This window comes from Oncorhynchus clarkii, chromosome 10, assembly GCF_045791955.1.
Source record: "Oncorhynchus clarkii lewisi isolate Uvic-CL-2024 chromosome 10, UVic_Ocla_1.0, whole genome shotgun sequence".
Taxonomy (NCBI): domain Eukaryota; kingdom Metazoa; phylum Chordata; class Actinopteri; order Salmoniformes; family Salmonidae; genus Oncorhynchus; species Oncorhynchus clarkii.
The window spans coordinates 15,048,022-15,062,128 of record NC_092156.1 but is presented as its reverse complement, the minus strand read 5'-3'; the positions used below and the strand labels follow the sequence as shown (position 1 = coordinate 15,062,128).

The 14,107-nt window shown below is 42.7% G+C and overlaps 1 protein-coding gene across 15 annotated transcripts in view; it reads right to left on the bottom strand.

The window, feature by feature from the left end:
• Nucleotides 1–14,107, bottom strand: part of LOC139418047 (phosphatidylinositol-binding clathrin assembly protein-like) — a 55,710-nt gene that overhangs the window by 23,904 nt on the left and 17,699 nt on the right. For 9 of the 15 annotated variants that reach the window (XM_071167162.1, XM_071167165.1, XM_071167168.1 and 6 more), the window contains exons 2-12: nucleotides 13,219–13,361; nucleotides 8,720–8,795; nucleotides 7,175–7,277; nucleotides 6,767–6,860; nucleotides 6,449–6,560; nucleotides 5,087–5,193; nucleotides 4,944–4,985; nucleotides 3,756–3,841; nucleotides 3,021–3,144; nucleotides 2,335–2,471; nucleotides 1,013–1,113 (exon numbers count right to left, since the gene is read on the bottom strand). In XM_071167162.1, the coding sequence (XP_071023263.1) occupies nucleotides 1,013–1,113; nucleotides 2,335–2,471; nucleotides 3,021–3,144; nucleotides 3,756–3,841; nucleotides 4,944–4,985; nucleotides 5,087–5,193; nucleotides 6,449–6,560; nucleotides 6,767–6,860; nucleotides 7,175–7,277; nucleotides 8,720–8,795; nucleotides 13,219–13,361 (1,125 nt within the window). The remainder of the gene's footprint in view (nucleotides 1–1,012; nucleotides 1,114–2,334; nucleotides 2,472–3,020; nucleotides 3,145–3,755; nucleotides 3,842–4,943; nucleotides 4,986–5,086; nucleotides 5,194–6,448; nucleotides 6,561–6,766; nucleotides 6,861–7,174; nucleotides 7,278–8,719; nucleotides 8,796–13,218; nucleotides 13,362–14,107) is intronic. The other 6 variants (XM_071167171.1, XM_071167169.1, XM_071167167.1 and 3 more) reach the window with 1 other exon arrangement.

Sequence of the window (14,107 nt, the reverse complement as noted above, 5' to 3'; positions counted from 1 at the left end):
TCTTCACAGTCTACAACAGACTCTGGGAAACATACCCCACAAGACATGCCACCAGGGGTCTCTTCACAGTCTACAACAGACTCTGGGAAACATACCCCACATGACATGCCACCAGGGGTCTCTTCACGGTCTACAACAGACTCTGGGAAACATACCCCACAAGACATGCCACCAGGGGTCTCTTCACAGTCTACAACAGACTCTGGGAAACATACCCCACAAGACATGCCACCAGGGGTCTCTTCACGGTCTACAACAGACTCTGGGAAACATACCCCACAAGACATGCCACCAGGGGTCTCTTCACGGTCTACAACAGACTCTGGGAAACATACCCCACAAGACATGCCACCAGGGGTCTCTTCACAGTCTACAACAGATTCTGGGAAACGCACAATAATACAGAGCCATGATTACATGGAATTCTCTTCCACATCAAATAACTCAAGCGAGCAGTAAAATCAGATTTAAAAAACAGATAAAACACCTCACGGAACAACGCAGACTGTGAAGAGACACGCGTATACCCACACACACTAATATTTTAATGCTGTACATTTTATGTTGATGTTTTTTTTTATATAGTAATTATGTCTTACATGAAGTATTGTTTTATTTATGATGTAGGCTGTTGTTTTATCATGTAATTGTTATATTCCTTTTTGAATCCCAGGAAGTATAGCAGCTAATGGGGATCCTAATGAATACCTAACTGTGATTTGATTGTTGATCAACTGTACCTGATTTTATCAGTGGTCTTAACATCCAATTTCAAATTCAAGCTCACCGATAGCTTTCAGGAGTGAGGTCAAATACACCAGGTACTGTATATCCACCACCAGCAAGCTTATCGAGTTAATAAGCTGTTTGAGAATGCTAAGGGTTGTATCCACTATGACCTGTGGAGAGGCCCATCCCAGTTTACCCAGAGGAATCTGAATGAAAAAGAGTGTGTGTGAGAGAGAATCAGGCGTGTAAAACAGGCAACCGGCGGTGTGACGGGAGCTCTCACCTCCCCATGTGTTGGCTGTTGGTAGGCCAGTGGAGAGTAGCAGTGCCTGCTGCTGAAATGCAGGCTGCAAGTCCAGAAGGTCACTCGCCGCCTTGGAAGTGCTTGAGGGGGGAGGAATAAGGGAAGTTAAAAATTCTCCCAAAAGCAAAACCCCAACTCTCCCATAGCCTACTCAAAAGGTTTTCATAACGCTCCAGGTAGAAGTTTCACCTAGCAAAGGGTAGGGGGGGAACATTCTACCTACTCCTTACTCCCACCCTTCACCTACAAAAAAATAAATAAAAGTCAAAAACACTTCACGTACACTGAAGGCAAACTTGGCAGGCTTGATTAAGCAGCCAAGAGGGAGAAACAGTGGAGTCTCTGAAAGTCACATGCAATCAATACCCTCTGTACAGCCATGGAGGCTCGGTAAACAGCTACCCCTGAGCTTCATGCCTTCAAACGGGGGAATGCACCCTTGCCATCCACCTTTAAATTGGCGCTACGATTTATTCATTATTCTTCTTATTTTGTAATGCTCACATTTATGTACAATATTATTTTTAGAAGGACATTGTAGAGCAGTGTGATATGGACAGAAATCCATACCCGATAAATGTCCTGAATTGATGCGATAATGATAAATAGAAAGTCTATAACATTAATGTGCACCAGTTGTTGTTTTATTATTATCCTGTAAACTACTACTATGGTTGTAGCCATCAACTGTCCCATTAACAATCACCCATATTAGCAAACTTATTTCATTTCAAACTTCACATTTCTCTAGTATAGGCTACTTATCGTAATGAACAATATCAGCATAATGACTGTGATGTGATCGGTAAGGTCGGTGTCCATTGATCATCCCAGCTTTAGTACACTGACATGTGTGCAGCTGGGGCACTACAGAATAGTTCCACTAGCATCAAATTCATTAGGTGGGCAAAGGCATAGGGAAGAGTGGGTAAGAATAGATGGGCAGGCCAATTAATAGCAATGGAGTCTTTGGCTCTATGGATACATGGCATTGACGGTCTAGTCTGGCTTCAACAACCCCAACCACTACGCTATTATTAATACTCCCTCAAACATCTGAAACAACTGGATGGGTAAGCAAATGTAAACATAGTTTGCATCTCAAATGGCACCCTATTCCCCATTTAGTGCACTACTTTTCACCAAGGTTCATAGGGCTCTGGTCCAAGGTAGTGCACTATATAGGGCACAACCATAAACTCAACAAGGAGCTATGAACCGTGCCTGGGCACTATACATGTAACCTAGCATTTTGGCAAAGTCAGTGGGGGTAAGGCCTAGGAGAGAATGGGTGCTCTAACCTGTTTGTGGAGCTGGGTGTGGAGAAAAGGTCGATGGCCGGTGCTGTGTTGATGGTCCGCCCGTCAGTGGACACAGGGGAGGCAACCGTGGTGGCATAGGAAGAATGACCGTTCTGGAGTTCCTTCAGACGCTGCTCCTAGGTGGAACGAGCAAAAGTCAACAAAAACAAGCACCCGGGCCTACCTATAGTACACTGGCCAGCTAACATTTTCTGAGAGCATGTATTTTGACTTAATTTTTAACAAAGGTGGTGGGGACTCCGTGGCCTGATGACCTCTGGAGAGCAACTTATTAGCTAAAAAAAGATCCCTTCTTTGGATGACCTCAGGCTTGATGCTTGGTTGGATACCATAGCATTAATTTAGATTAAAACGAGAACAAAAACCTAATTGAAGACTTGATCGCTGTAGTGTGAATACTGCTCAATAAAATGTTCGACCAACTTAACGGCAGCTTATCCACTCCAAAACAAAATAAAGAAACTCCCTCGACATTGCCTTTCCCCCCCAAAGGCAGAAAATCGTTTAATTTTTGTTCATTATCACTGAATGTTCTACAGATGCTGCTGACCAGTCAGCACAGATTAAACCCAGTAGGGCAATAAGCCGAGAGGATAGTTGAAGGGGAGAGCGAGAGAGATCAGACAGTCAGATAGAGAGAGGAGCACAATGGAAGGAAAATGTACCTTCAGCGCTTTTAGGCGAGCCTGCTCTTCCTCCAGAGCTGCCTGCTTTTCCCTCTCGTCCACTTTGGTGAAAGATATGCCCGTGTTGGCCAGAGAAGAGACAGCGTTGGAGAGAGTGCTAGCCCTGGATGGACAGAGACATAGGAAGAGAGAGACAGTGGTCAGTTAGTGGGGGCTATGGTAAAACTGTTTACTGATCATTGTCAAAAATGCTGTGTTCTACAAGCTCAGTGAAAGAAAGTGGCACATCTTTTTACAACTGCACTTTGATAGATACAGGCTACAATAGTAATAGGAGGTTGGAATAAAATAGAAAGGATTCTGCTTGACAGGGATAGTTTATAACACACCTTTCCCACTAAACAGAGAACCTGAATGAGCACTGATGGTACGTGCATACTATTATAGTACATTGAAACTAAATCAAATGCGCCTGGCATTAGCCACAGACAAGTAGGTCTTTATTAACAATATAGGACTTTCATAAATTTAGGGTAAAAACACTGCAACTGTGGCATTCGTCAATATTTTCTCGGAAACAACTGGCAAAACACACAGGAAATAATACTTTGGACAGCAGTACAAAAACATATTTTTGAGATTGCTGCCCACCAACAAACACTTCAGCTCCAGCTCACACCCACTTGCTAAATTTGGTACCTGAGCAAAACAGGCTTTGTCTGACTGGACTGTATTGAATAGGCAGTGAGTAAATGGAAGGGAAAATAACAGTACCTGCTGGCTGCTGTGGAATCTTTCACCTTCTTCCCTTCTAAAGAAGCCAAATGCTGCTCTAAGGCATCCAAGAGGCTACTGGGGGCCTATTAAAATGGAAATAAATAGTGAGTTCAATGGTTGGGGGGAAAAATGCAATCACAAAGGTGGAATAGCAGACGGAACACAAACAGTAAGCATGCCTAGTTATTTCACAATGCACACAAAGAAAACAAACTACCCTTACAAACACTTAAAAAGAGTGGGATACAGATACTTACACAAACTGTAATCTGAAGATGGAACGTTAAGGAAAAATACAGAATACAAAGGTGGCAATTATCAGCGATGATAAAGATCAGCGATGATAAAGTTTTGGGAGAAAGGTACTATCGAAAGGCATTATTTAAAATCCAAAACTGTCCTAATAAAATACAAATCACAAAATGAATGCCCTTGCAAAATACCATTTGTCTTGCTAAAGCACCATCTGAACATGGTGAGAAGAAAAGTAAAAACATAATACCATTTTATTCTAAGACTGGATACGCAAGCGAGAGATGTAGCTAACCCATACAACATGTGGCCCTTCTTGAAAGGTGACATGGAACAGTATAATAGCATACAGTGTTTATAATTTGCCATTTTCAATGTATACAAAGTGGAAGTACATTTTTCCTTTTATTCCTTTCATCTCGGGTCTAGCCTACTCTGTGTATGCCTTGACAAAGGTCGATGTTAACACCTTTATGAGCTGTATGCCGTGCAAGGTCAGGTGAGAGGGAGTCCCTGTTCGAATGCAAATAAAGTGCACCCTTCCTTCCTCGATCACAGATCTAGAAGTGATTGGAAAGATGAGGGCAGGTTATCATCCTACTGCTTTCATCAATCCAACCAAATCAGATCTGTGATTTGATTACTTGAAGGAAAGAAGCATTTTGAAAGTATTTGGGCTGGGCCTGAGTCTGGCGTTTCCTTTAGTAAGGAAACATGCAGTGTGCGCCCAAGAAAGCAATGTATGATAGCTAGGGCTGTGCAGAGGTAACCATTTGGAAGGTCTGAAACTGCAGGAGGTGGCAGGGTGGTGAGAGAGGCTGGCAGCCAGCACACTGAGGAGTGTTGAAATAAAGTCAAGCTGAGGGGTTCAGCAGGACCGCTGCACTTTCGGGCCACAGAGATACGAAAGCGATAGATAGCATCAGGTCTTACCTGGGAGAGGTCTGGGATGTCCCCTCGATCTATCCCTACTTGCTGCAAGGAAGGAGGGAGGAGGGTCAAGATAACATGGAGGTAAAAGTGAATATAGGGGTAAAAAATCTGATCACACAGAAGTTAGCAGGGTTGGATCTTACCGCCGCTACTTTAAGGAATTCAGAGATTCTTGTCATTCTAGTGAGGAATTTCTTGTAGATGTCAAGGCCCTCCTTGCATTGAGTTTTCTTCATGTCAAAATACTTCTCTGTGAAGTGAAAAGAGTAACATGAAAATGAAGCACTGGAACTTAAATGTCATCAAATAAGGATAAACTATCAAACTGTATCAAATTAATCAAACTGCCTTTGCAAATTAATGGGGGAGGTGTTGAATATTCCATAGTATAATTCTAATATTACACTTTTCTCCAATCAGAAAATCGTCCCTTAAAATGTAGATGTCTGCAGGAAGTATACAAACTCTCCAGAGGGGTGCATGAATCCTAAACATGTCTCACTAGCTGGTAAACGTTCCACTGATGTTTGCACATATCCAATTTGCTCCTCCACCCCCCCCACAGGCCTGCTCAGTCCCCCAAAAGGAACAAGGCTCTCACCTGAGTGAGAGAGGCATCCATCCTCATAGCAGAGAATACAGCCTTGACCTGTATGTAATGACCAGCAATTTATCATAGTCTAGGAACCAAGTGCAATTCTCTAACTCCAATCTAATGTCCAACTTTGTGGAGAAATAGAATGTTAGTGTTCTGGAATTTCTATTTCCAACGCTATTGACATTTTTTCATTTCCAACTTGTGCACTGAACAACATGTGCACTAAACTACATGTGCACTGAACTACATGTGCACTAAACTACATGTGCACTGAACTACATGTGCACTGAACTACATGTGCACTAAACTACATGTGCACTGAACTACATGTGCACTGAACTACATGTGCACTGAACTACATGTGCACTGAACTACATGTGCACTGAACTACATGTGCACTGAACTACATGTGCACTGAACTACATGTGCACTGAACTACATGTGCAAACAGATATGCAGAGTAGTCGAATAGACTGTGTGCAAGACCAGTCTCTCCACCAGCATTGGGGTGCAATTTCATTTTAACACAGTCCCTTCAGGAAACGAATTTAGAATGAATTGGAAACTAGATTTCTTCCCCAAAGTGTTTCAGACATTGTCTGAATTTCAAAAGGCAATTCAACCAACCTACAGACCTTATGTCATCTTGCAAACCCAGTTCACTAAAACAAAGCAGAGCAGTAGTAGAACACTGTCGTTTATTGGCCCTCGTTAAGTCAACCTGATAACATGGGGCAGGCTGATAGTGAGTTGTGTAAAATAATTTGAGGCCAGAGATACAGTATCAACCCAGAACGACAGGGTGCAAAGGTGTCTCTGCATCAGTGCTGCTCCATGGTTACGATGATATGTCAATAATGACTGGCAGGCCAGAGCCTCTTGAGAGCCAGAAGGCAGAAGTACTTACCCAACAGGTTAATAATGCCTTCGTTGTAGGCCGCAAACAGTCGAATGGCATCTTTGAACAGAAGCATGAAGGCCGCGTTTATCACTCCGTTGGTGAGCTCATTGGCATTGACCTGGAGATGGAGGGGGGGATCCAAAGCAGACCAATTGAATTGACAGACAACCCATCAAACATTCTCATTGGTCTGACTCAGCGGTAACTCCTAACCACACGATAGAGCTACTCATTCACCAACAGTTTTTTTTGCAATACTGTTATATTCGAGAGCTGGAGCGTTTATTCAGGCCATAGCAGTACAACAAGTTACAAGGAACTTACATTGAAATCAAGTAGTGCATCCATCTGGTTTTGGATAATGGGTAGGGTCTTCAGTAACTTCTCTGTGTTCATGGTTCTCATAACGCCATCCGCCCTTGGGGAAAGAAAATATTCCAATCATTAGGAGCCCAATATTGTTGATGTTGGACTGTCAATGTCATGAAGTATGCAACCTAAAATAATGAATTTGAATTAGGCTTAGTAAACGACACTTCACTTACTCAGATGCCCAATCCCAAATCAACCCCTACACCATGTGCACTTCATGCAGGAGTAAGCAATATACCCAAAAATATATCCAAAACACACTTCCCAGGAGTCGACTGTACATTGTATATACAATATAGGACAGACTAGCTGGGCCGGATGCTATAAGAAAACATTTGAACAGAGAATTAAAGTCCTTACCCTCGTTTTACTTTGGTGAAGTCAAAAGCGACCTGTCGATACGATACAGCCTTCTCGTTCAGGTAGCGACTATACCTCCTTATGAACGTCGACATGTCATAGCCTGAAAAAGATAATAGGGGAATAAATGTTTTAGCATCAGCTGCATCTTGATGATGATACACATCTCACTGTAGAACTGCCACATAATAACCTTTTCAAACAACTAGCCTATACTCTTAACTGTTTATTTGTGGAACTAAGCGATACAATAAGCAGAGGCAAAATCTTTCCATTGATTTTGGAAATGAAGACGACTTCAGAGTTTATTGGTGGATATACAGGTAACTGATAAAATTAAATAAATACTAACAAAGTGTCTTAAATAGGACATTGGGCCACCACGAGCCGCCAGAACAGCTTCAATGCACCTTGGTACAGTTTCTATAAGTGTCGAACTCTACCGGAGGGATGCAATACCATTCTCCACGAGAAATTCCATCATTTGGTGTTTTGTTGGTGGAAAACGCTGTCTCAGTCGCCCCTCCAGAATCTCCCATCAATGTTCATTTGGGTTGAGATCTGGTGACTGAGACGGTCATGGCATATGGTTTTCAGCGTTTTCATGCTCATCAAACCATTCAGTGACTACTCGTGCCCTGTGGATGGGGGCATTGTCATCCATTGTAGCAAAAAGGAATGGGCAACTGCATTTTTTAAAATATGGTCTGTCCCGTATTTTCTTCTACTGTCAAAGACAGCCAATAGGCTGTCTTTGACAGCTCACCATCTTGTAGATTTCTGTCATGAGTGCTATACTCCCCAACCAAGTCATCATCCTTAAACAAACTGACAGCTCCCTATTACCGTGATTTATCAGTAACACAATCTGACAAAAGGAATGTGGGTTATTATGATTAGGGACGCTTACTCTTCCATTATACTCCCACTGGTCTGGGCTGCCAGGCATCTTGTTAACATTTATTTTTATTTAAACTTTATTTAACTAGGCAAGTCAGTTAAGAACAAACTCTTATATACAATGTCGACCTACCTGGGAACAGTGGGTTAACTGCCTTGTTCAGGGGCAGAAAGACAGATTTTTACGCTCTAACCACTAGGCTACCTGCCGCCCCATGGGACATATTTACCTTGAGTAAATCAATTCTGCTGCGCTTGATGTGAGCGGAGAGTCTGCCATGATGCCTTAACCATTCCATTGGGAATAGAGGGGAGGGAAAAAGGGCAGGACTGTCTAAAAGAACATTTCTCCACTCCTCTCAGTCTTGCTAGTCTCAATATTACACACAGTGTAGTAGGCAAAAGTTACGGAACGTTGCAGTTCTAGAATAGAATTGACGTGATTCCTTATTCTATTTCAAATGTATTTTCTAGAAGAAGCATGCCTATCTGAATATTCAGTGACATTGTTCCCTGCTGGACGCAGCCCTGTTGATTGACCTGAAAGAATAGACCTTAAGATACTGTATGAGATCAAATGCTCCAGTGAAGACGATACTGAACCTGTGATAAAATGCAGAGTGCTGCAGAGCTGACTTCACTCACCTTGTAGGCCACTTTTGTCCAAAAAGTTACTGAGGTTAAAAAGTGTATTCCTTGAAGCCAGGTACTGTATAAATCTCTGCAACACAGAAACATGTGTAAAAACTTTCTGCAATACAAAAGGAACTCCTAGATTGCCAATAATTGCATTCACCAACAGCAATTGAAAATGCATAGCAATGTTACATACAGTTGAAGTCAGAAGATTTACATACACCTTAGCCAAATACATTTAAACTCAGTTTTTCACAATTCCTGACCTTTAATCCTAGTAAAAATTCCCTGTCTTAGGTCAGTTAGGATCACCACTTTATTTAAATAATTTAAAATGTCATAATAATAGGAGTGTGTGATTTATTTCAGCTTTTATTTCTTTCATCACAATCCCAGTGGGTCAGAAATTTACATACACTCAATTAGTATTTGGTAGCATTGCCTTTAAATTGTTTAACTGGGGTCAAACGTGTCAGGTAGCCTTCCACAAGCTTCCCACAATAAGTTGGGTGAATATTGGCCCATTCCTCCTGACAGAGCTGGTGTAACTGAGTAGGGTTTGTAGGCCTCCTTGCTCGCACACGCTTTTTCAGTTCTGCCCACAAATTTTCTATGGGATTGAGGTCAGGGCTTTGTGATGGCCACTCCAATACCTTGACTTTGTTGTCCTTAAGCCATTTTGCCACAATTTTGGAAGTATGCTTGGGGTCATTGTCCATTTGGAAGACCCATTTGCGACCAAGCTTTAACTTCCTGACTGATATCTTGAGATGTTGCTTCAATATATCTACATAATTTCCCCTTCCTCTTGATGCCTTCTATTTTGTGAAGTGCACCAGTACCTCCTGCAGCAAAGCACCCCCACAACGTGATGCTGCCACCCCCGTGCTTCATGGTTGGGATGGTGTTCTTCGGCTTGCAAGAATCCCCCTTTTTCCTCCAAACATAACGATGGTCATTATGGCCAAACAGTTCTATTTTTGTTTCATCAGACCAGAGGACATTTCTCCAAAAAGTACGATCTTTGTCCCCATGTACAGTTGAAAACCGTATTCTGGCTTTATGGCGGTTTTGGAGCAGTGGATTCTTTCTTGCTGAGCGGCCTTTCAGGTTTAGACGATATAGGACTCGTTGTACTGTGGATATAGGTACTTTTGTACCTGTTTCCTCCAGCATCTTCACAAGGTATTTTGCTGTTGTTCTGGGATTGATTTGCACTTTTCGCACCAAAGTACATTAATCTCTAGGAGACAGAATGCGTCTACTTCTTGAGTGTTATGACGGCTGCGTTGTCCCATGGTGTTTATACTTGCATACTATTGTTTGTACAGATGAACGTGGTATCTTCAGGCGTTTGGAAATTGCTCCCAAGGATGAACCAGACTTTTGGAGGTCTACAATTTTTTTTCTGAGGTCTTGGCTGGTTTCTTTTGATTTTCCTATGATGCCAAGCAAAGAGGCACTGAGTTTAAAGGTAGGCCTTGAAATACCTCCACGGGTACATCTCTAATTGACTCAAATTATGTCAATTAGCCTATCAGAAAAAAAGCCATGACATAATTTTCAGGAATTTACCAAGCTGTTTAAAGGCACAGTCAACTTAGTGTATGTAAACTTCTGACCCACTGGAATTGTGATACAGTGAATGATAAGTGAAATAATCTGTCTGTAAACAATTGTTGGAAAAATTACTTGTGTCATGCACAAAGTAGATGTCCTTACCGACTTGCCAAAACTATAGTTTGTTAACAAGAAATTTGTGGAGTGCTTCAACACCTGCAATGCTTGCTGTTTGGGGTTTTAGGCTGGGTTTCTGTACAGCACTTTGAGATATCAGCTGATGTACGAAGGGCTATATAAATACATTTGATTTGATTTGATTTGATTTGAGTGGTTGAAAAACAAGTTTTAATGACTCCAACCTAAGTGTATGTAAACTTCGACTTCAACTGTAAGAGCATCTTCTCAAAAGAAGAAGTATGATAGAATTATGTAATTTGTCACTGGATACTGCTTCACTTCAAACCAGTGTTAAATGGATTTAAAAATACCTTAACACCACTAGTAGACTGTGTTTACACAGACAGCCAAATTCAGATTTTTTGCCCAATTAATGGCAAAAGATCTGATTCAATTGGTGAAGAGTTATATTATGAGTCGATACTCACCTAAGGAATCCCCTCAACCACGCCCACAAATTGGGGAAAACAAATATAATTTTGACCCCCATTGTAAAAGAGCCAACTTTGTAGACATGCCAATATACTGTTGTGTTGTTCACTGTACAGTACCAGTCAAAAGTTGACAACTATTTAATTCCAGCATTTCTTTATTTTTTTAACTATTTTCTACATTGCAGAATCATAGTGAAAACATCAAAACTATGAAATAAAACATACAGAATCATGTAGTAACCAAGAGTGTTAAACAAATCAAAAATGTATCTTATATTTGATATTCTTCAATTGCAAAGTTTAACCATCATAGTGTGAAATACAGTTTTACTGGCGCTGTTACTTTTTAAAGTCATAATTCCCTAAATCTCAGTGAAAAGATAAAGACAAGACAGATAGATGTGTGCTGTGTTTTATTCTGAAGCCTGAAGGTTGATTTTATTATTTTTTTAAAGCAGCTGTGTATACTGTTCACGTGAACAGGGCATGTGGAATCCCAACAAATCAATCCTGGATGCTCACGTTGACAAAAAGGGCAGTGACAGCCATGGAGCTAGCGGAGGAGCTGAAGAACTAGAAAAGCCTCCAGCTTCATTTAAGTCTCATGTATGGGAGCATTTTGGCTTCCCTGTCAAATATGATGGCGGAAGAAGGGTGGTGGACAACACCATTACGGTGTGTAGGTATTGTGCCACAAGAAAGCCGTATGATCATTGAGCATGGCCACACATTTAAAGCATCATCACCTGTCATCACAGTGACAGGAGCCTTCTCAGCCAAGAGACAACAACTTCTCACCGCGGCATTTAAGCAGCCCTTCGCTGCAGAATCAGACCGGGCTAAAGCCATCACCAAATCTATTGGGATGTTTATCGCTGCAGACATGAGGCCATACTCTGTTGTGGAAAACAAGGGTTTAAAAATATGGTGATAGTGCTTGAGCCACGCTACGAAATCCCCTGGCGCACCCACTTCAGTATGAAGATCGTGCCAGATGTTTATGAACAGGAAAATAGCAAAATTGTCGACAAATTATCCAAGGAATCCTCTGTTGCCCAGACGGGTGGACCTCCAGGGCAACGGAAAGCTACGTGACTGACTACTCACTACACCACAGAGGAGTGGACCTCCAGGGCAACGGAAAGCTACGTGACTGACTACTCACTACACCACAGAGGAGTGGACCTCCAGGGCAACGGAAAGCTACGTGACTGTTCACTACACCACAGAGGAGTGGCCCTCCAGGGCAACGGAAAGCTACGTGACTGTTCACTACACCACAGAGGAGTGGACCTCCAGGGTAACAGAAAGCTACGTGACTGTGACTGCTCACTACACCACAGAGGAGTGGACCTCCAGGGTAACAGAAAGCTATGTGACTGACTGCTCACTACAACACAGAGGAGTGGACCTCCAGGGTAACAGAAAGCTACGTGACTGTGACTGCTCACTACACCACAGAAGAGTGGACCTCCAGGGTAACAGAAAGCTACGTGACTGTGACTGCTCACTACACCACAGAGGAGTGGGAGATGCGAAGTCCAGTGCTACAGACACGCCCCTATGAGAGTCACACAGGCACAAATCGGATGCAGGTACTGCTAGGAGCAGTAGCAGAGTGGAAGCTAGAGGCCCAATAGCAATATCCCAATCACCACAGATAATGCCAAAAACCAAGTAAATGCAGTGATAGAAGCTGGACTGGGGCCACAGATAGCTTGCTTTGCACATGTGATCAATTTAGCATCCCAAAGGGGAATGTATGTTGTTCTGTTCTTGTCTAATGATGTTCTGTATTATGTTTCATGTGGACCCCAGAAAGAGTAGCTGCTGCTTTTACAACAGCTAATGGGGATCCTAATAAAAAAATACCAAATCTCAGTGAACCAGACTGCCTCCTTGGGAGGATCAGGAAGGTGGTTTCCTTTTTCCACCGAAGCACAACAGCCACTCATGTGCTTAAGACCAAGCAAGAAATGTTACAGCTACCGACCCACAAGCTCGTACACGATGTTACAACAAGGTGGATCTCCACTTATGACATGTTGGAGCGCTATCTTGTAGGTTGATTTGGAGTTCGGAGTCCGTGTCTTGGATGACATGCCTCTCTGATCACCTGGGAGTCAGATTCATTATATAATATGTAGCTCAGCTGGGAGTGTGGAGTTGCAGAGCTCCAGGGTGAAGTTTTCCCATGTACAGATCTAGAAGAATCAGCTTCCTCTCCCAAAACTAACCTTCACCATGAGTGGGGAAAATGCAAAACTGACCCAAGGTCAGCGTCTAGAAGCAGCTTCACCCTACTCCGTGGAGTTGCAGACAGGTTTTGCTCACCTCGTTGCCGTAGACCATGAGGTGGTGTGTGGCGGTGAGAGACTTGAAGACCACCACCCAGCTGGTGCTGGCAGTCCTTTCAAACAAGGTGTCTGCCAGCTGGGGGATGTTCACGTTCATCTCATTGGTGCAGTGGATCAAGTCTGGGGGAGAGAGTGGGGGAAATGGTGGTTAATGTAGGATCCTATAGGCATATTATTTTAAGTGATTGAGACACAGACAGACAGTCTGCCTTAGAGCAAGAGGAAGTGTGACTGTGTGAGCATAGGCAGATGTTTTGAACAACCAGTTCCACAGAATAAAGCTGTTATTGTGAGAAAATGACAAAACTTCCTGGTACAGGCTTTCGTCACATTGACCGACCGGGTTCGAGAGAGCACAAAGCCCTTAGCACAGCCCAGGATAGGATAGGCCAGGATAGGTTGCACCCAGGGTATATATTTTGCAGCTATGGTCACAAACGTCTGTCTGAGGATAGCACATGCATTCTGGGCATTATTTTGGACTTTGGCAGGGCCCCCATGCCATCTGGCCTGTAGTGAAAGCCGATGCCTTCTGGCACCTTTCCATCAGTGCCATGAGAATGTGCTCTCATGCCAGATCTCACAAGGTCGGACACACACACACACACACACACACACACACACACACAGCTAAAAAGGAGATCAAATCAAAGTGTACAGATTTGCAGATGCAGCGAAATTCTTGTTCCTAGCTCCAATAGTGCAGTAATAATACCTAGCAATACACACATAATCCAAAAAGTACAAAGAAATAAATATCATAACGAGCAATGACAGAGTCCGGAATCTAATATACACCGAGTATACAAAACATTAAGAACACCTGCTCTTTCCATGACAAACTGACCAGGTGAAAGCTATGACCC